General features: G+C 42.6%; 1 protein-coding gene across 3 annotated transcripts in view; it reads left to right on the forward strand.

Moving 5' to 3' along the window:
* LOC111602064 overlaps positions 1 to 21,836 on the forward strand; it is a 60,313-nt gene that overhangs the window by 20,417 nt on the left and 18,060 nt on the right. For 2 of the 3 annotated variants that reach the window (XM_023318978.2, XM_023318979.2), the window contains exons 3-6: positions 6,102 to 6,458; positions 14,914 to 15,108; positions 15,246 to 15,366; positions 18,785 to 18,932. In XM_023318978.2, coding sequence (XP_023174746.2) covers positions 6,102 to 6,458; positions 14,914 to 15,108; positions 15,246 to 15,366; positions 18,785 to 18,932 — 821 coding nt within the window. The remainder of the gene's footprint in view (positions 1 to 6,101; positions 6,459 to 14,913; positions 15,109 to 15,245; positions 15,367 to 18,784; positions 18,933 to 21,836) is intronic. The other variant, XM_023318980.2, reaches the window with a different exon arrangement.

Genomic DNA, 21,836 nt, shown 5'->3' on the forward strand with positions numbered 1-21,836 from the left:
GCAAGATGCCTGTCGCAGCGTTGTAACGTCGCTGACATCTCGACCTGGCCGAGCTAATTGCTTGCCAGGCACTTAGGTAGCGCCACCTATCGACAGACGATAACATTATTAAATATTAAGCAATTCTATCGCTAAAAGTGGACTGCAGTGGCTTGCAACAAGATAGGCTTAAGAATTGAGCCAAATATATAGCAAATTGAAGCTCAGTCGCTCACACTTACCAAACTGAATAAGCCAACTGCGGTTCTTTGATTTGTTTTAGTTGTATAAGCTCGCTTTTTGAGTAGGTTACTCTATATGAATAGGTCTTTCTGCTTTCGTTCTTCTGCTTTCTGGTAAACTCAAATCTAACTGTTCCTTAACCTGGTCAGGTGTAGAAGGCAACCGTTTGTAGACATAGTGTGAACGCTTCTTGCTGGCTAGCAAATTGTAATTAACTGAAATTCAGCCTCGTTTTATCACTGTTGGCTGTTGAAAGTTGAGTTAATGGCCTTATTTTAGAGGCCCCAGCGCAGTGGCCTCGCAATAAATGATATGAGGCAGCTGTCGTTGCCATTGGCATAAGTTAATTTCGTTTTTGCCTGGCCAAAAATCAAGAAAAAATACAAAGCGCTAACTAAAATGAAATCAACATAGCCACGCACACACACACACACACACACACACGCACACACATATTTAAAGCCTAAATCCCAAAGAGAATTGGCCGAGCAGCAGGCACGCTGCGTTCCTTTATTTATAGCCACGCTTCTTTATTTCTTTCTTGATATGTTGTATATCCTGTAGCCATTAAGTGGCTAACTGTTGGTCATTTCTTGGGATCTTGACTGGAGGATCCGCGCACAAGTGATTGTCCGACGAAATATTTGACAACAAGTAAAGCATGTTCTATATCAAGTTGTTGCTTCTAAGGGAAGAGTGAGCCTCATAAGTCAATTGTGCTCTTGATACACTTGTAGAATAGGGTACATTTTAGTCGACATGTATTGCTATACCTTTTTTTTTGGTTAAGGACACACAAAACAAAACGTAAAGCAAACATACTTCCGCTACACACACACACACACACACACACAGCTATGCAAAGAGCCGCAGCTAACGAATTTGTATGAAAAAATGAAAAGTTCAAAGTACACACACTTAGCGTACTTAAACATACACACAAACACAAATACACACACACACACACACACAGATAGAGCCAGAGAGACAGGCACACACGGCGGCTACTTGATGTTATTTTCATTTGCTGAGCCTGCTGGCATGGCTAGGCAGCCATGCCCAGTCCCGCAGCTTTGGCTAAGCGACCGCTAAGCTGTTTACAGAGAGCCCCTAAAACGGAGGCATGGCCGTGTTGTTGTCGAATTCATTGCGGCAGCTGCTTTGCCTAACCCAAAAAACTTTGTCTCACAATGTCTTGAAGAGCAAGACGCACACACGCTTACAACTTGATACACTTGTGTACACATTTGCGGCTCATTTGATCGGTGCGTTTGGCCAATTGGCAAGCGGCTGCTGTTCTATAAGGCAGTCGGGGCAGACTGTGCCTGCAAATATTTGCCAAAATGTTTGCTAATTTGACTCAAGTTCCATTTCCTGTGTGCGTGTTGCTTCGTCTTCGTCTGCGTCTCCGTCGCCATATCCATCTTGCTCTCTCCACTCAGTGTCTCTCTATCTGTGTGTACTTTCGCATAAAAGTTGCCAACAAGCTGAGCAAAGCAACGCAAATCAAAGAAGTACCCAGCTCTGTCTTGGCTGCTCAGCTGCTCAGCTGCTCAGCTGCCTTAAGGCATATTTACCCATGCTCCTGGCTGACTTACATAATTAAAATAAACCAGCGAGCAAAACTTGCCACTTGCCACTTGCCACTTGCCACTTTCCACTTTCCACTTGCCGCTTGCCAACCGAAAACGCAACACAGCGCGCTGTCACCTCGAATCTTCCGACCACGCGCCCAGACGAGGTCGATTCGTTCTGCAAAAGTAATTTCAAATGTCTCCTTTTTTGCAGTTTTAGTCAGAAATCAATCAAATTCAATGTCAAATCAATGGCAAGCCCATCGCCCCATTGAGTTAGTTTTTTAATCTGGCTAAGAAGCATTCAATACAAATTTGACAAAATTTTTTTTGATTAATTTATTTAATCAGTTGCATTGCTTAAAGATGCGATTTTCATGAAATATTCGAGCTGGAAGATTCAGGTTCCATTTCGATCCTGTTGCAAGTCTGGCAATTTATAATTAATATAATTGGCTATTCAAAGAGCTAATTTAACATAAATTAGCAACTATTGCCAGTGTTGGCCAACATTTTATATGGCCTCTAGAAGTGGAGGGGGAGAAGCGGCTTTTCCTTTCGCCGACAAATTCTCTTTGTCTGTGCTTTGCTCTATAATTAAGACGTTGTCAGTATTTTGATACGGAATGTCAGATGAAATTTTTGGATAAGAATTGCACATATTACATATGTACTCGCCTGTTTGCGTAATCCAGTTGCTCACAAGTAACTTTGAAATAAGATACTTCATTTATCATGTACAGCCATTTCTATGGTTATAAGGGGTACGCACGTTGGGGCTGCTGTGTGTGTGGGAAAGTAAGCTCGAGCTTAGCAAGTAAAACTTTTCTCTCTAATTTTGCTGGGAAATTGACATTAATGTCAGCATATATTTGAGGGATTGCATAGGCTAGATGACTAAGGAGTGTGCGTCTCCCTCCTTCCCCCTTCTCTCTCCTTCTCAGCTCTCGCCCCGCGTGTGTGTGCAACATGTCGCCAGAGACTTCATTGCTAACAACTTTGACATGTCAGCCACGTTTCTGACAACTCACTTTCATTTTGGCAGGGCTCCCACTTGATTTATTAATAATCAAAGTGACATATATATATAAATTATAATTATATTTATATATATATATAGACTGAATAATAGTGTTAGCTGAAAACTTTACCAAAATTACGTCTAAGTAGAAAGTTCAGCGCAAATACAAACTTTATCTGAAGAGATGTGCTCCACTAATATCATCTCAAATATCTATTCTGAACTTTTAGTCCTGAACGGACTTAACTCAAACACTTTTCGAGCTGCGCATATAGTTTCCAATTGCTGTTTAAGTTTCTGATCTCTGATTTGATATTTGTTTCAAACAGATTCAAGCGATTTCTACTGGCCGCCAGGTGGCGTTGCTTATTCAATTTACTGTGCGTTAAATTTGCTTGGCTCCTTTGGCCAAACATTGGTTGCGGCGCCGCTTCAGCCAGCGAGATCTGCTAAATACAATATCGAACAACAAGCTGCAACAAAGTTTTGCACTTGATTTGCTCATTTGGCCGTTGGCACATCGATGAAATTCATTGTGGATGCTGTATGTGGTATGTGGGTGGGCAGGACTCAACACGATTCTGATTAAGACGCAATAGTGACAGCTCAGCTGCCAGGCAGATGTCGCTAGCTGCCCGTCGCTCTGCCCGACTTTCAGATGAATTCTCCCACATACGTGCACACACGCACACACACACACACACACGCACACTTTCCCGACCGGCAGCAATCAGTCTCTTAATCAGTTTTTTGTTGTTTTGCTCAGCTGCGAGCTGGGTTTTGGCCTGCCCCCGGGCAAAAAACTCATTAAATTACAATAAAAACAAGGGCTTATCTACAACACCGACTTACCGAATATTAAATGCTCTCACGCAGACACATGCATACGTTTGTGTTAGTGTGAAGTTATTATGGCCTATGCAGAATTCGATATTGTTTCGACACTTGGTAACATGTGCAAATTTATCTTGGCCAAGAGAGAAGTCTTAAATACAATTCCCTGTAAGACGAACTGATAGCACCCTTGGCAAGGGTATTATAAAAATAATAATAACATCAGATAACAACAGCCGCGTACATATGCGCCCACACACACTCACACAGCCAGCCAGCCAGCCAGGCAGGCAGACAGCCAGACAGACGGACACCCACTCACAGATATCAGACAATTGTCGTTGTAGCAGGAAACACACATGAACAATTCAAAAGCCTCGCACAAATAAATGAAAAATTGCTAAAAACTTCACAAGCAACAACAACGACAACAGCACCAGCAACAACAATTGTCGGCGTGTAAACATGATTCAATAAGCAGACAAAATCATATATATATATATATCTATATCAAATATGACTGCGAATGCGAGCTGGCTTTTCCTTCACTTTTTTCTTCGCTTCGTCTTTATCTTTTTGTGTTTCCTCACAGCAACAAGAACAACAAATAATTAAAATATTATCAACTTCAAAGTAATCGTAGCTTGGGAACGTCAAATTCGAAGTTAACTTTCCACATTCCGAAAACTTTCTTCGAACTTTTCGTAATTCCTGAGATATGCCCACAAAGCGGTCATTGCCAAGCTGTCCGACTAACCAATACCCTGTAAATGGACAAAACTCTATAACTTCTCTTTCCGCTTCTAACCAAATGTTTTCGAGACTTAAGGTAAGCTTTATATATATATTGGAAAGCAAATTGTGCTGTTAACAAGCTACGATTTTTGAAAATATTTAAGCTGAAAAGGTAAGCGGTAGAATGATTAAACTTAAGATGCACTTAAATATATTTATGAAGTAATTTTACTTAGTTTTATTTGATATACGATTGCGATTTGCACATTTATTCAAGAGCAAACATTATCGGTAGTCTTACTCTGCGCGATCACAGAGTAATATATATAAATATATATGTATAAAATGAACTATTTCCCTAAATGGAATACATATGTAGAACATAAACTCCTACACACAAACATTGTACTATATAAGGCTTATAACACCCTGTACACCTTGGGCTATCAGCCGAATGGGCTCAGCGAGTTATCTAGTTTAAGTCATAATTTGTACAGAAGGCATGTGTATGGCCTCTACCTAACACAGAACTGTATAAATATGCTTATGCCTAGCTAAATCCTTGCATAACAATGTTGTATAAGAGTTTCAGACAATTGTGTTGGTATCTATTGGGCTGTACGCGAGGGAGCATGCGATCCATAAGTGTGACAGCCGCAAATAATACTTAAAACCTAATGTTCGTAACGTTTAACCAGAGACCCACAATTTCATTAGACCCACACCACCAAACCCCCACCAATGTGAATCGCATGCGTCTTCAAACTTGAATCTAAACAAAAGCTGAGAAACGACTTTGTAAATGTAAACAGAAAAAGACCAAAAAAAAAAAAAATGACAAAAAAATAAACAATACAAGGAAGGGCAGAGCAGACACAGAACAAGTTGAAAATGAAACATATAACAGATGAAAACCAGCCCAAAAGCTACTTCGCGAAAAGTTTCCATTTTATGAGGCATTAAAAAACACCATAAAACAGTTACATTTTGCCTGTCAACTAAATGCAGCAAAAAAGAAAACAGAAAAAAAAATACAAAAATTGAGTTCAGAAAAATGAAATAAAAACGTTCTCAGTTATATTGTACAGAAACAAAAACACGTATGTATATATATAAATGTATATATACATTTTGGAGAACAACAAATACTAAATTACATTTTTTTTGTGTTTTTTTTGGGCATTTTCGTGGTTCAGGGCTGGGGGTGGTGGGTAATAAAAGCTAAGCGATGAAATCCAATAAGCAAAACGTGCAAGTGAAATGTGCATGCATATACATATAAGAATATGTATATATATATATATATATATATCTGTGCATATATATATGTATATATATATATATATATCTGTTAAATGTATATATGTATTTATATATGTGTACCTAAGCGTACATATGCATATAACCATGTATTCAAGGCGAGCAATTGTTGCTTTTTAAACTAACACACACTTAAAAACACACACACACGCACACTTACACCCACACATATTCATACATAATTGTGTGTAATTTGTGTTCCTGCTGCAACGCATCCCACCCGCTGCTCCTCCTCCCGTTGCTCCTCCTCCTGCTGCTCTTGCTGCTTGTGCTGCTGCTGTTGATGATGATATTTTATGGCCACTGGTTCAAATCTACAACAATATGACATGCAACAACAACAACAATAACAACAACAATAACAACAACCATAACGACAATAACAACAACAAAAGAAGAAACAACAGCAACAACAACAACAACAATTGGAGATTACGCCGCCTCAAACATTTTATGGACTTATTGCCCGTCGGCGGTAGTGTCAGTTCGAAAACTCTCGCAACATCTCAGCAGCAGCAACAGCAACAGCAACAACAGCGCCAGCACGAATACCAACAACAACGAGAACAACATCAGCAACCACATTCAACATTACCGAGCCATTCAAAAGACTTGCTGGCCCTGGCATATGCCCAGCTGAATCCAGATGCTGCCGTCGAGAGGGAGAGTCTCAATAGGTCGGCCAGCTATCACAGCGAGGAGCTGCTGCTGCACGACCTGTTGGCCGAGACGGAGCTAACAAATGGACACAGGTAGTAGTTATTCATTAAAGCAATGCTCCCACTAAGCACACACACACACACACACACATGCACACATATGCGCTAGAATAGATAAATGTGAGTGCCGCGGGGCGTATACTTGATGCGAGTACTTAATGCGTCATTAGGTAGGCCCTGGTTGCAGGCAGCTCACAAATCGTTAACCGTTCGACTTGCTGTCTTTATTATGCTGTATTATACCTTTAATTATGCCATACACACACACGCACCAGCTCACACACACCCACACACACACTAACATTAGCATTGACATTGACATTGACCAAGATGTTGTGTTCATTTAAACAGCCAAAATATGCATTCATGCACTTTCACAAGCATTGAAATCCTAAAACAAGGATCACGATATTTTATCATCATGAATACATACTTAAAACATATATGCATTTCAGTTTCACCAATTGGGAAGTATTACCGGATATAATAATATCCGAATTACATTGTTTAGCTTATGGATAAAGAAGCTTAGTTACTGTTACTGTTACTGTAGCAAGTTGTTTATCGATAATGATTTCTCTTTGTCACAGTTATCGATAGTTATACACACAGTTATCGATATCATATTGATCGATATCATATTGACTTTTATGGCTAGAGAAGTCTAGCTGCAGACTGTTAACTGACCGTAAAAAGAGCCAGGAATATTTCTTATCGATAATGAAATATCGTTATCCCAGTTTTCGATAACTACAGAAAGAAAGCTGGCGATTTTTAAAAGAGTATATACGCTCAATAGCTTGTATTCAACTTGAGAGTACAGATATTTCACTAGCATTACTAAGGAGTGTATGCACAGTTATCGATATTAGATTTATCGAATCTCAACTGGACTCGTATGGCTGATTTTGTGGTTAAGGAAGCTTAGTTATGAACTATTAACTGACTGTAGAAGCAGCCAGACAATCTCTTACCGATAATGAGCTGCTTTTATCGCAGTTATCGATAAGTTACAAAAAGAATTGTTATCAATTGAGTTTTTTTATACGAGTATATGCGCTCAATAGCTCGTATTCAACTTAAGAGTACAGATATTTCAATAACATTGTCAATGAGTGTTTGCACAGTTATCGATACAATATTTATCGAAGTCCAGCTGGAATCGTACGGTTTAGCTGATGATTAAAGAAGCTTAGCTATGGACTGTTAACTGACTTTAGAAACATCCAGTCAATCTCTTATCGATAATGAGCTGTTTTATCACAGTTATCGATAACTATACAAAGAGAACTGTTATCAGTCAGGCATATAGTATATACGATCAAAAGCTGGCTCAAATTTGACATTGTCAATGAGTGGATCGATACTATATTTATCGATAATTGTCAATCGCATACTTATAGCAAATTTAAAGCTCTGCTCAGTGTAGCTATGGCTGTGAGCCTTAAATAGTAGACAGCGCGTTTTATTAACCAAAGACTGTCTTGGCACTGACAAGGGATGCGATGTGCCGTAGAATGGATGCCTTAATAGGATATCAAATGTCAAGGGTTTCTGAGCTCAAAGAGAGTGCAAAATGAATAGAGCGATAACAAGCAGGCCAAGTCATGCCTGTTGAGGCAGACAGCTGATTAGCGCGCAACTTGTTGCATATTTCATAAGCGGAACAATGTGTTCAGCGGGATGTCGAGTGGGGCAAGGTGGAGCTGGAGCTACCTTTAGCACGCCACTCCAAATGCTACTCAAATGGCGACTCGAGTGCGTGAGACGTGGACGAAACAATGGACTCAACGTCAAGAGATTGCAATGCAAAAAACATGCCACTCTCCATTCGAGTCCCTGGCCCCGATTGTGGCAAAGAAAATTAAGTAATTACGGCAAGTGTTGCGCTCAAGCAGGCGACAGCCAGCTGCCGGTCATAACTATAATGAACCAACTGTTAATGCTGATGCTGCAAAAGCCTTGGCTGCCACTTGGCCAACTTTGAAGGGCGCTCTGTCAGCTAAGCCGCATTAGCGCAGCTGCCAGTAGACCCCAATGTTTCATTCGGAGGGGTTTCTCAGCCAACAAGAAATCAAAAATGAAAATTTAGCCCGTTGCAGATGCCCCACTGAGCACTTAAGACAGATTCTTTCAATGGGGCTCCAATAATATTGCAACTTGATACGATACGGACCAGTTAGTAGATATGCAATAGGCAACTGATCTCTCTTATAGCATAGCAATTATATATGGATTTACTCACTGACAAGGACGCACATGAGCGTGCTTTATGCTGGTACATCGAGAACACAAATCATTCGCATCCCAAAGCATTACAATTATATTCTATTTCAGCTGAAGCGACCAAGGACGACGAGACGCTTAGCGCAAAGCTTATTTGTTGTGCCAACTTATTTTAGATATTGCCCATTGACCCTGAGCTGCTTGCAATGCAAACATGCGCCGCATAACAAAAGCGAAGCCAACGCCATTCACAAAGACATAATTCAGTTGAAAAGGCATTTCAATTGAATAGCAATCGAGTCTATTAAAAGTGCTCAAAAAGGTGGCTTGCTGGTCTCTCAAGCGATCATAAATCAAGTGACCAGGTAGCATATGTATGTCCGCTGTCAGTTAGTTGGCCCTGAAGTTGTTAACTTCTGGAATGGTATTGTAAATCTAATTTGGCGTCACAGTTAGCTGTTGCTATTTTTAGATATTAACATAGCTATGCCAGTTGGACAGGTAGGGGCAAGCAAATTCCAATTGCGGGCGACTTTTGAAACGGCTGCGCTGGCGTATACGTGTCGGGTAGAGCTTAGCAGCCAAGCCACAGCCAAGGTCAGCGGCAATGCAATTAATGCTGTGCAGGTGACTGCCGCCAAGTTGCACTCAGACGCAAAGACGACGCGGCGTCTCGCTTTTTCTTTGCCTTTTCATTTCTTAGTTTTCATACTCGCTCGGAACTCGGCAAAAGGCTATGGGTCGGACGAATTATTCAGTGCGTCTGGCGCCAGCTTGCGCTACAGGCCGCTACTAGAGTATGGCACGGCTTGGTACACCCGGTGGCAACATCTCAGATTGTATATATTTTATTTATTCGCTTTATGGCATCAGCGATATATTTTACACTCAGCACCACCTGCTGAGCGGGCGTAGCGGTCGCGGCGGTTGAAGCGGTCGACGCGGTCGCTGTGGCGCGGTAAATCAAATATCCTGTACGACAAAGTGCCGTTAAGGCAGCGTCCTTGATGCCAGGACGTGGCCGCCTGCCTCGCCGCCGCAGCTATCGACTGTCATCGTTCATTTATTTGATTTTCTTTGCTTTGGCTTTTGCCTTTGCCTTTGCTCATTACGATGCCGCTTTGATTTTGCGGCGTTATCCTTGATGCATTGCCACAGTCACAGCATTGCCACTGCCACTGCCACTGCCACTGCCATTGCCATTGCTAGCGCCTTGAAACGAGCGTTAATTATTTTGCAATTACGTAGCCGACTGAGCCAGCGAAGGCTACGCACAACCATGGATGCTGAATACTTAAATATGATACTTAAGCCGGCTCGAAAGTGTCTAAAGTATTAAGTCGCTTGCTGCCGAACCTTTCTTTCTTGACCGTAAATACTTGCACCCCATGACTTTAGCGGATATTCATGGAAACTTGCTGCTAGTTGGCTTTCAGTCTAAGGAGCCTGTCGGCACGCCATTGTATTCAAGCACGAATATTTAAGCTGCTCGAATAACTTTCGGTCCATGGTTGGTTAAATATAATTTATAATTCAGCTCAAATACGCACTCGAGCCACTATTAGCTATAATTACGGTAGCGCGTATCGGCTGACCAGCTTTGTGGCTGCTGGCAAACATGATTTACGGTCAATAATCTGTTAATTTGCCCCCGGCCCATTCGGCAAATACAAATTGAATTATGGACATTGGCTAACACCTGCTGATTGCCTGGCACGGCGCATATTTTGATTCGGGTTAGATGGCAGAGTGTGAGGCATGTCAGTGCACTTAAGCAGGCAGGAGGTAGCAGGTAGCAGGTAGCAGGCAGCAGGCAGCAGACATCAGGCACTAGGCAGCAGGTCGCCCACTGACCGCAGACCACATGGCTATTAAAAAAAGGCGCATTACGTATACGCCCCGCAAACCTCGAATGGGCAACGCCTCGTTGAACGGCAGCGTTTGTTTAATTTATACCAATTAGACAATGTTCGTCGCTTCTCGCTCGTTGCCACCTGGCCGCAAAATAAATTTTCACTCAGCGCCAAAAGGGCAACGATAGCAGGGCGACTCCTGTGGCAGCTGGACATCTGTCGTGGCATGCAAACAAAAGCGTCAAGGTAGAAAGTTATAAACATGCTAGAGCTGGAGCTAGAACGATGATAGCTGGTTAAGCGGTTGAGTTTTGGGTGCTTTGCCTTGTTGACACTATTTCCCTGGCGACTAAGAGTCACGACACAAAAAAAGGAAAAGCTCTAATGCTAGTTTTGGGCTTCATGTCGAGAGCCGGGCAACGAGCCCATCAGTTAACGGCTTGTTAGTGAGGCGCACTCTAATTGAAAGCTGCCCAGCAAGTGCAGGATACAGCATATATAGATAAATGTTATATATATATATATATATATATATACATCAATTTGTTGGCAGTAGAATGTTACGCGTGAGCGATTTTGCAACAGCTTTACAGTGCCTGAAAATTGGTTGCACGAACAGTTGTCGGCGCAAGCTAAGGTAAATGTTGCTGCCTGAGTTGCAGCAAAAGTGATTTTCAACAGACCCTCAATGAAAGTACAGTTCAGTAGGTATTTAAGGACATAGACATAGATATAGTATAATATGATTTTGGGTACTTTGGTCCTTTGTGTGCGTGAAGGAGACTTGGCATTTGAGTAGCCGATGCGCTTGTATCCATTATCAAGCAAAACTCTTTAACGAAACGCAGGGAACTTCAAACGCGATTGAATACTTGTTTCAACCAGCCGTCCCAGGAAAGGCAGCGAGAAGGCAGCCCATTGTCTGTGGCGGCATAACGGCTCAAACCATCTGTCATTTGCAGATATCAATCGGATAAAATTGAAGTGTACAACTTTGCAATAGAATTCATAAACAGCTGCAGCAGCAGCAGCAGCAGCAGCAGCATTTTGAGCCTTGCCCTGTGCTATGGCAACTGCTTTTGCTTTGATTTGCCTTGCTTTTATATGGATACTTATCATATATCATAGCTATGCTCACCTTTGGCTCCGTAAATTTATGTAAAAAGCATTAATTCACAATTACAGAGCTTCCGTACGTTTTGATGCAGTAATTGATATTCATTTCAAGTCCATGAAGCCAACTAAATGCGCAAAGATAAACATATTGCAAATTCAAATGTATTTTTAATAAAAATTTACTTAAATGTGAAATTCAATATTTTTGAAAGTATTTATTTCATTTACGTATTCACAAAATGTGATTTGTATTTAATAATAATTAAATAGGATTTGACTTCATGCAGTGGAACTCTTTAAATAGACCACAAATAATCTGCCTTTCAATGCAGTGCAATGGAGTTAGGGCCAATTGTTGGCTGACTGGCTAATGAGCTGCAATACTTAGTGGTAATTAAATGAATGAATGCCGTTCTTTCAGTCACTAACTACACCACCGAATAATCGCAATTTCTAACCAAAAAAACGACTGCAGCGCCCAATGGTATAAGCGAAGCAAATATATATAAAAAATGCCGATTGAAATGCAATTTCGAGGGAAAATGCAGATTAATAATGAGTGAATGCAAATGCAATAAAAGCGATTGAATCACTCTTTGTGCACACAAAAGTAAATAGTAGCCGAAAAGCATTTATTAAAAACAGCGACAGACCCAAAAGGACAAATGTTAGCCGAATGGCGTCTATTGAAAGCAGAAACAAAATGCAGATCCGATAAAATACATGCGTAAATTTCAATAGAAATATGTATTCTTATATATTTCATTTGTGTCGCTTGCGAAGGGTCGTGGCCTCGGCTGGCACTAGGACGCCGACTGCTGTCGACGTAGCTTTTAATTACAGCTGCTCACCGGCGTGCGGGTAAATGCAAGTTGCGTTTGGTTCCTTTTTGTCTTTTGGATCAGATATTAACGTCTGCCAGTAAGTCAATAACGTCAAAAAATATCTGATGAAATTGTAATATATTCCTCGGCTCACTTTGTAATCGAGCGTACCTCACACATGCGTACATATGTAAATACTCTGTCAGACGGGCGACATTCGCATATGAATAATACGCAATCAAGCGCTGAAAGGGCAACTGTATTTTTCAATGTTCTGCTGAGCCCTGAAAATGTGAAGAGTCGCTTGCCACAAAGTACCTTGTTGCACGCATGCTGAGTGCTTGCCACATAGTTGACTAATTGTTCTTGTCAAAGGCCAGCTTTGTATCCAATATTAATGCATTGCGGGGGCCTGATGATGCCTGATGCCTGATGCCTGATGCCTGCCTGCCACCTGCTGACACGTTCTCTCGCAATATGCAACGCATAGCAGGTGGCCTTATATTATTATTGAATTATATTAGCATATGGCCTGCCTGTACGGACAGCGCTTTCAAATTTGATCAACGAAAATCAACAAATACTTATCAAAAATATAGTTTGAGAGTGCAAAGGCAGTTGCCATCGCTTTTAAGTGCCGGCCAAATCAAGTTAGCTAACTTTTGCGTGTCAAAGTGCCTTTGGCACGTGCAGAGATTGACTTTTGTTTGCAAACTATGTTATGTTTTAGGCACACATTATTGATGAGTCCAGCTGCGCAGCTGAGCTTATTTGTATTCAGTGTCTCTAACTCTGGTCGTGTCGCATATTATCAATTGACTTTGCCTGCCTAAGTGTTGCTCAACATCTTTCATCTTTTGACATAATTCATTTAAAAGTTTTTTTGTTTCAGCTAAAATAAAATATTTAAATTAATTAAAAATTTCGTTGTTCATAAAAATAGTAGTGAAAGCAACAGCTCTTTACCATTAGTTTAACTTGTAATGTTAGATTTTTTATTACCACTTGTCAGCTGCATGGTCACGCCCACTCAACTACTTGCCACAGCTCTGCTCTGGCCGATGAGTTTGCCACAAAAGTTGAGGCTGTCCATAGCACGACGTCGGCCTCTTGGACCGCAAGCCAATCCTTGTCTAGTGCAGCACTACTATTTTTATGAACACAGCCACAAGAGCCAACATTTGGCCAACTAAGCCTACATCTGCACATTCATATATATATACATAAAACTACATATCTGTGCTACATCCTTATCTATAACAATTAGCATATGTATAATGATATCTAACTATAACACGTCTATAACTATGTCTCTATCTATATCATAATTATTTTATGGACTATATTTTCTATATCTAATCGAGCTGATATCTTGCTTTCCTCTATTGTATCATGGGCTCAGCCCAATATATATTCTCTCAACATGAATCTATTCCAAGTATAAGCCCAAACAATTAAATTAAAACGCGTGCAGTTGCCAGCGAAATGAGTTCATCCTGACTATGGCAGGCCGTGTTTAAGGTTATTCTAATTGAAGTTGCTGCATGCGAAATGCATTTGCAGCTGTCCAGCTGCAGGCGAGTTAGTTGTCAGGTGTCAGAGGCTGTTGAAAGTTTCGCGGAGCCTGCAGAGCAGATTAGAGCAGTCCAATAAATTGTTTACCACATCTTTTGATGCGCGCAACAGCGTCAACAACAACTGACAGCAATTTTGAATTAGCATGTTTGTTTATTAGCGGGTGTGCAAAACAATGGAGCTGCCACAAAATGTTGCACGCATACCAATGCTCCGCAGCTGTCCAGGCAGAACTATTTTTAGACTCACCCGCCTACACACACACACACACACACACCTGCTCGCAGCTCTGGCCAGGGTAGCAATGGCGCATGCCCTGCGCACGCTTGAATCGCAGCTAATTAAGCATTGAATTATTAGTTGTCAAGCTCAGACGCCACACTAGTTTTATGCAAGAATACTGCGACCTGATCCACGGGCATTTTACAACACTGCAAGATTGAATGGATTAGTGTGCTGCAGCCGGCAGAGTTAGGAATGGATACGAGAGCCAAGCAATGATTATTATTCTTAGTTCAGAATAGCACTATTAATATAAGCACAGATCGAAGGCCCTTTGGAATCTGGGGCATGTGTGGCAAGTTGAGCCGGTTAGCCGTAAGTATAGAGGCAGTTGCAAGCGGCAGACAACACTAACCGGGTATACTCATGCAGATCCACGTGTAAGTCGGACGACCCGGCCAACGGCTGTGGCTCTCACTGGCTCTAGTTAAGTGAAACATCATTTGGCCGCCTAGGCAGATGAAGGCCATAAAGTTGGCACTCTCAAGTGCGTCTCTTAAGTACAGCCACACTACTTTACCAACAAGATTTTGTTGCGCAGCACCTGAAATTGCGCGTGTAATTGAAGGCATTGCTAACAGGACGACTTGCATTTCGCATCACCTTTTACAGGATACACAAGGATGACTTTGGGACCCAGCGCGTGTACAAGAAGACGTCGCCGAACTGCGTGATCACCCTTTATTTGCCGACCCGTGAGATAGTACTCAGTGGCAACAATCCATCGGTGCTGCGTGGTATAGTCTATGTCGACCCGAAAGCCATTCAAGGATATCGCGTTTATGCTCAACTAACTCTGACATTTCGGTAAGGTAGACCCCCCAACACGCCCTGAGCCCCGTTCCCATCGCCAGGACGGCTTGAAATCGAATTCGTGGAGCCTGCCGCTGTATGTCCAGCTGCACATAATTCATAAATAATTGCGCGGCCCTTTTTCTTTGCAGCTATGGGCGCGAGGACGAGGAGGTGATGGGGCTGCGCTTCTGCAACGAGGCCATTATGTCGCTGCATCAGATTTGGCCACGCCTCGAGGAGCCCTCGGCGGAGACGCTCAGTCCACTTCAGGTAAGTTGCAAGCAGCGTGTCAACGTTGCAATCATTGTAATTGAAATTATGCAGTGCGGCACAGTTTCCCCCTCGGCCCGCCTTCTGACTTCTACCACAGCCCTATTCCCTCATTGACCGGCTGAAGTGTCAGTTTGTGTGTTGTTGAGCAGACACTTTAGAGGCGACGAGTGCGAGACGAGCACTTGGCCAACCAGTCGAGCACTTTTCAAAGTAGGCAGCAGGCAGCAGGCAGCAGGCAGCAGGCGGGCTGCGTGCAGCTTGGCTGCGAAGTTTCTAGCGCTATTAAAACTGATAGGCAAACTCGGCGAACGAGCGCAATTTTATTTATTTTTTCTTTTTTTGGCTTAACTTTCTGCAGCTACTAGCTCAAGAAACTGTCTAACTGCAACAACAATAACAACAACATGCAGCAGCTGCCTCAGTGGCAAATAAATTGGAAAAAAACTCATTTGCTTTTAGCACCTTTGTATAGCAGCAAAGCAAGCAAATTGTACTGCAGCAAAGAGCGCAAAAGCCAGGAGAGAGGGACAGTGAAACTTAAGGCCGGATATATATATATAAATTTTTCAATTATATATATAAACATAAATTGAAATCCCATGGCAATCGTTTAAGCCTTGATTTGTTTATATGCAAAGGAACTCAAATATGTGCTAGGCTGATTTCCAGGGTATGTGCTAGTCTCACACTTTTGCTAGAGCGACGCTTGTTATGTATTCATTGTAGCTGTATTTGGAAATAATTGCAAGCGCTTTGAAATTGATGGTGCTCTGGTGTTTTGTTCTTTACTTAGCTCAGATTTAAAGCTCGCGCAACAAAGTATGCTAGACTCCTTCCGGTTTGATGGTAAACAAAGAGGGAGAGAGGGAGAGAGGGAGCGGCAGGAAGTCGGAGGCAGTCATTGCTGTTGTAGCTGTTTTGTTGACATTTTAGGTGAGGAGCTCCTGACGCTGTCCTGTGCCTCGCCGAATGCTAGCTTGCCACTTGTGCCACGTGTTCGTCATATGTTTAAAGGCGGCAGTTTACTGCACTTAAACCAATTGAAAATCAATTTCATTTAACTAAAAGCTGTACAAATGTTTGCGATTCCCTTTCGCATTGTTTTTCGCCAGCGCGCTTTTGTGTAGCAGCTCGAAAGGGGAGCCAGAGGGAGAGACAGAATGGTAACCCTGAAGCAAGCTTCAATTTGAACTTTCCCTTTTATTAAATTTGACATGCAATCATTTATTTAGCCATCATATTTTTGACAGCCAAACTCACCAAAATTCGGTTAGGCAATCAGTTTACAGTTTGCAGGCCTAAGTTTTCAACTTCAATTTTTCTCGCTTGTCTTGACCGATTTGCATAATACATTTAGTAAGTTATTTACTGTTGGCCACATAGACACTGCCACTGCCACTGCCACAGCCACTGATGGGCGCTTAAAACAGCAACACAAACATGCATAATTAAATAAATTTGACTTTAATAAGTTGCTCCTGGCAGCAGAGTATCCCGCACCATTGGCCAAGTATTTCAAAAATAACGCGGCTAAGAAGGCCGAGCGCAAAGCGAAATGTCGAAGATGTCGAATGGAAAATTGTTTGCGTCTGCAGACAGCCAGATTAAAGAGGGGTTTTTTTTCCAATTAATTCCTGATAAATATGTTGATAAATTGATCTTAACGGTCTGAGCTAAGCTGACAATCGAGAACAGATCTGCAGACATTTTAATGTGTTTGAAAATGTTGTAGAAAATAAAAGCTGGCATAGAAAGTACTGAAAGGCTATGAGAAGAAGCAACAGCTTAGTCAATAGACTTCTAAAGGCTTTCAAATCAAAGAAGATAAAGCAACTTGAAGAAGAGGCTAGAGCTTAGTCGATAGACAATTCGAAAGGATTTCAAATCAATGAAGATAGGCAAAGTAAAGGCTAAACGGCAAGGGAGCTGCGACATCGATAGCTGAAAGATATGATGTGCCTGAGACATTGATGAATCATTGCAAGATTTGTTAAGAAACAGATGTCGATTGATAGATCGATAGACGAGAAGCCAAAATGCATTCAAATTTCATTCCAATTTCATTAAAATTCAATAATATTTCTGCTTCCTCCAGCTTAGTTCGTCTGCCGCTCGACTCAGTGGGAGTATCAGTGTTACATAAGCAACACAGTTATTTGCGGTAATAGCTAACTAGATTTGGCTTGCCCAAGCAGAGATTTGTTCGCAAATATCAACATGTTTGTATGCGAACAAGCTACTTATTAGCGCGACAGTTAAATTTGTTGCCTCAGTGCTAAGCCAGCAGCTACATCTTTGCAGCCCTAAGGGAATTTCCCTGACAATGGCTGCCTAGGAAGACATGCTTGGTGTTCCCTTCGCATTCCACAAGAACCGCTTTGCCACACCTACTCTCTGGCCTCTTGCCGTTTCAGCCACAAATGGCGCTGAAAGAAGAACAAAACGCTTGCAGAGCCAAACAATTTGTGCTAGGGAATTGTCTTTAAATACTTTCCATTAAAATGCCGTGCACAGTTCGAGGCAAAGTCAATGCCAAAGCAGAGAAGAGTAGTGGTGCTGGTTGCTGTGATGGCCTGCCCCTGTGGCTGTGGCTGTGGCTGTGGCTGTGGCTGTGGCTGCGGCTGCGGCTGTGGCTGCGGCTGTGGCTGCGGCTGCGGCTGTTGCCCATTAGCCCACACAGCTCGGCAACACGATACAGAGAAACGCGCGCTGGGGGTAGGATATTTAGGTATAAATCCAAGGGCACAACCAGCGCCAGGATCATGGCCAGGACCAGCGCCAGGAGCAGAGTGAGGGCCAGAGGCATCGCATTATACCGTATACATAATCAAATGCAAATGAAATGCCAAAAACAGCAGAAGATTTAACAAAAAGCATTGTTATCAAAGCCAAAACAAAGCCCGCAATTCAAATTGCCCGCTCCCCTAATCAAAAGGTCGAAGTGCATAATTAAAAACTAAATATAACCTTCAATAATACACTCACACACACACATAGATACTGTACATCTGTTAGACATGGCTGAAAAGTACCTAAGTGATGAGGTCGGACGTCTAAGTCCGGACTTTGCTCTATAATGTATTCAGTCTCTCTTCCTTAATGAAGTCTGGCTGACTCCTTTAGCTAAGCCTTGATATCCCTAGATAAGCATTTAATAAGTAAGTCTGACTGTCGTTTTATATTGCCCTGACCCAAATAACAGCCAAGGGCAGACCCTTCCTCCTTCAACTTGTTCTCTAAGCCAGAGTTTGACATAGAATTCGGCATCTCCTTCTCAGCTTGCCTTGACCTAAACGGTCTGTCTCTGTCCCGTCTCTCTCTCTCTCTCTGTCTTCCAAGAAAATCAATTAAATTGCCAATTCTCAGATTTGGCACTGCAGTTTGCTGTGGTCTGACCCGATTACTCTCGTTGCAGGAGGCTTTATTGAAGCGACTGGGCGATGGGGCACATCCATTTACCTTGTCGCTGACCGCCCAGGCACCGCCCAGTGTCCAGCTAGTGCCGGCTAAACGTTACTACGGAGCCCCCATTGGCACCAGCTACGATGTACGCTGCTTCATTGGTAAGTTTTTTGCTATATCTTTCGCTATGGACTTCTGTACATATAGCCAATTGCTCCGAGGACATCGGAACAGGAGCCTTGAAGGTGATGTATAGCATCAGGCTAGAGCAAAGCAGTCAGAGAAGAAGTATGTCAATGGGGCGCGTAGTAGGAGCTAAATCATCTGATAAATGACACTAGCTGAAAGCGGAACTCAAATTGGCCAAAGCTCAATTCCGAGTCCCTTTCAGCTACTGTCATTGGGACAGTAAAAAGTAGTGGAGCTTTTGATTAGCAAAAGCAATAAAATCTTGGAAACCTTTTTGGGATGCAAAAAAGTTTCTGCTATCGGATCTAGTGCTCTCTCGAAGGTAAGTCAAATATGGATGAAAGCAGTGGAGGTGTCTGCAAGCGAAGACACACGAAGAAACACTGTAGGAAATGCCATTGAATAACTCCGCATCACAAACTTGGAAATACCCTGGGCAATGCTTAGGCAATATTTTAAGTTGTATCTTTATAGCCTTTAGTTGCTTTACGCTTAAGATCAACACATCATGTAGCTCACATCAACGCAAGACACATCTAAAGGTTTGTTGACTAATTAAGCTTAGTTTTTTTTTTTTTTTTTTTTTTTTTTTTTTTTTTTTTTTTATTTCTTTATTTTGTTGCAGCTTATTGTCTTAGACTCTATAGCGCATTTAGCTCTAAACCTTAACTAATGGGAGGGCAGATATGCCAATTATTCTGCACTTGTAGCTACTATCTTAATTAGTTCTAATATTGTCTAGAGGATGCAATCTCTTCAGTCTTCGCCTATTGTTGTTTATAGCCAGGTTGCTTGCGAGATGGTTAGGATGCGCTGCAAGTCTGTCCGCGTATCTTGAACTGTGTCGCCCAATGAGTTCAGCAACTGTGGGAATTGCTAAATCCCTATGTAAGACTGAGTTTCTTACAAACCAGCTGGCTCCAGTCCATCTGCGTAGTGCTTTATTCTGCAGGGTCTGAATTTTGTTCCTTGTAGTCTTCGCCGAGGAGCCCCATAGAGAGATACCATATACGAAGGTTGGGACAACTATTGCCTTGTAGATGGCGGCCTTGCTGCTGTAAGACAACTTGCTTGAAGCTCTCAGCATCCAGTCGAGGGTTTTTAGCTTGCTTTTGCATTTTGAGGTTACTTGACTTATGTGCGCTTTAAAAGTCAGCCTTCTGTCAAGAGTGTCAAGAGTGATACCAAGGTACTTTACTTTTGAGGCTTTGGGAATAGTGGGCCCCAATGCAACGCTTGGGCAATCTCCTCTTCTAGTGGCGAAGGTAGTATGTACAGACTTTTGTGCATTAATGGTGATACACCACCGTTTTGCCCAGCGTCCGAAAGAGTCCAGATATTTTTGTAGTGAGTCTGAAGCTTCTTGCGCAGATACGTGACGTGATAAGATGGCGGTGTCATCTGCATAGGTCGCTATGAGTACTGCATCTGTACTTCCTATATTTGGCTCGGGAGTTGGCATATCTCCTGTGAATAAAGTATAAAGTGTTGGGCCTAGAACACTGCCCTGTGGTACTCCAGCCATAATTGGTCTAGTCAAGGATACTGCTTGCCCCCTTGACACTTGGAAGGTTCTTCCAATAAGGTATGAGGATAGCAACGCGAAAAATGGGGCTGGAAGGGTGGTCCTCACTTTCTGCAGCAGTCCCAGGTGCCAAACTCGATCAAACGCCTGTTTGATGTCTAAAAAGACGGCAGAGCAGTACATCTTTTCTTCAAAGGCTCCAAGGATATGGTGCACAACTCTGTGAACCTGTTCCGGTGTTCCATGCTGTCTCCTGAAGCCAAACTGATGGTTTGGAATGGCCTCCTGGCGTCCCAGATGTGTCAGTACTCGTTCCAGAAATATTCTTTCGAATATTTTGGAGAGTACTGGCAACAGGCTAATTGGTCTGTACGACTCAATTTCTCCCACGGGTTTGCCAGGCTTAGGAATCATCACAATCACGGCGCGCTTCCAGCAGGCTGGAAAGTGCCGGATGCGGAGCATGGCGTTGTACACCATAGTTATGTAGTCTATGGTGGAGTCAGGCAGTGCTCTAAGGACTCTGCCGTTTATTAGATCATATCCAGGGGATTTTTTTGCCTTCACTCTTCTGATGTGTTCAAGAACCTCTTCTTTTGTACATCCAGTTATCTGGTCTTCAGCTGGGAGGGGCGAGAGAACGATGTCTTCTGTTGCTTCGATTTCTGAGGCCTCTGCGGTAATCACCGGCGTGAATTGGTCTTGAAGGTGGTTTGCAAAAGCCTCAGCTTGAGCTTCGTCTCCAATGTGCCAGGAACCAGAAATGCTCCGAATGGGATGACGACGTATTGGCTGCCGTTTGAGCTTTCTTGTAAATTTCCATAATTGAAACTCTGCGTCAGTGGGCGATTCAGCTCGTACCAGCGCATCGCTGATACACCTCTTTTGAAGCAGGGCGAGAGCAGCTTTAAGATGCCTCGTGGCTTCGTTGTACATGGATTTGGCATCAGGCGTGCGTAATCTTAACCAGCGTCTCCTGGCCCATCTTTTGTGTATTAGTAGGTGTTGGGCCTCCAAGGTGAGGGGGATGTTGTACGGAGACTGTTGTCTTGTTTGGCAAGATGGTGGGGCGGCTTGGTGCGCAGCTTTGACTATTTCTTCCTGCAGTTTGTTTGCTGCGTAGTCCACGTCTTCAGGAGTGTTAAGTTCCATTTCTATGTGCAAAGAGTAATGGAGCTCGCGCCTAAAGACTCCTAAATCTGATCCTGCTGGCAGTAGTTGTTTCCTAATGGGCAAGGGCTGTGGCTGCGCGTGGATTGTGACTATTAGTGGCAGGTGGTCAGAGGATAGGTCCAAGGATTCTTCAATGGTCAATTGCCGGTCACAGATGCCTTTGTAGACAGCGAAGTCG

Source organism: Drosophila hydei, unplaced genomic scaffold, assembly GCF_003285905.1.
Source record: "Drosophila hydei strain 15085-1641.00,03,60 unplaced genomic scaffold, DhydRS2 tig00000250-arrow-arrow-pilon, whole genome shotgun sequence".
Lineage (NCBI taxonomy): Eukaryota > Metazoa > Arthropoda > Insecta > Diptera > Drosophilidae > Drosophila > Drosophila hydei.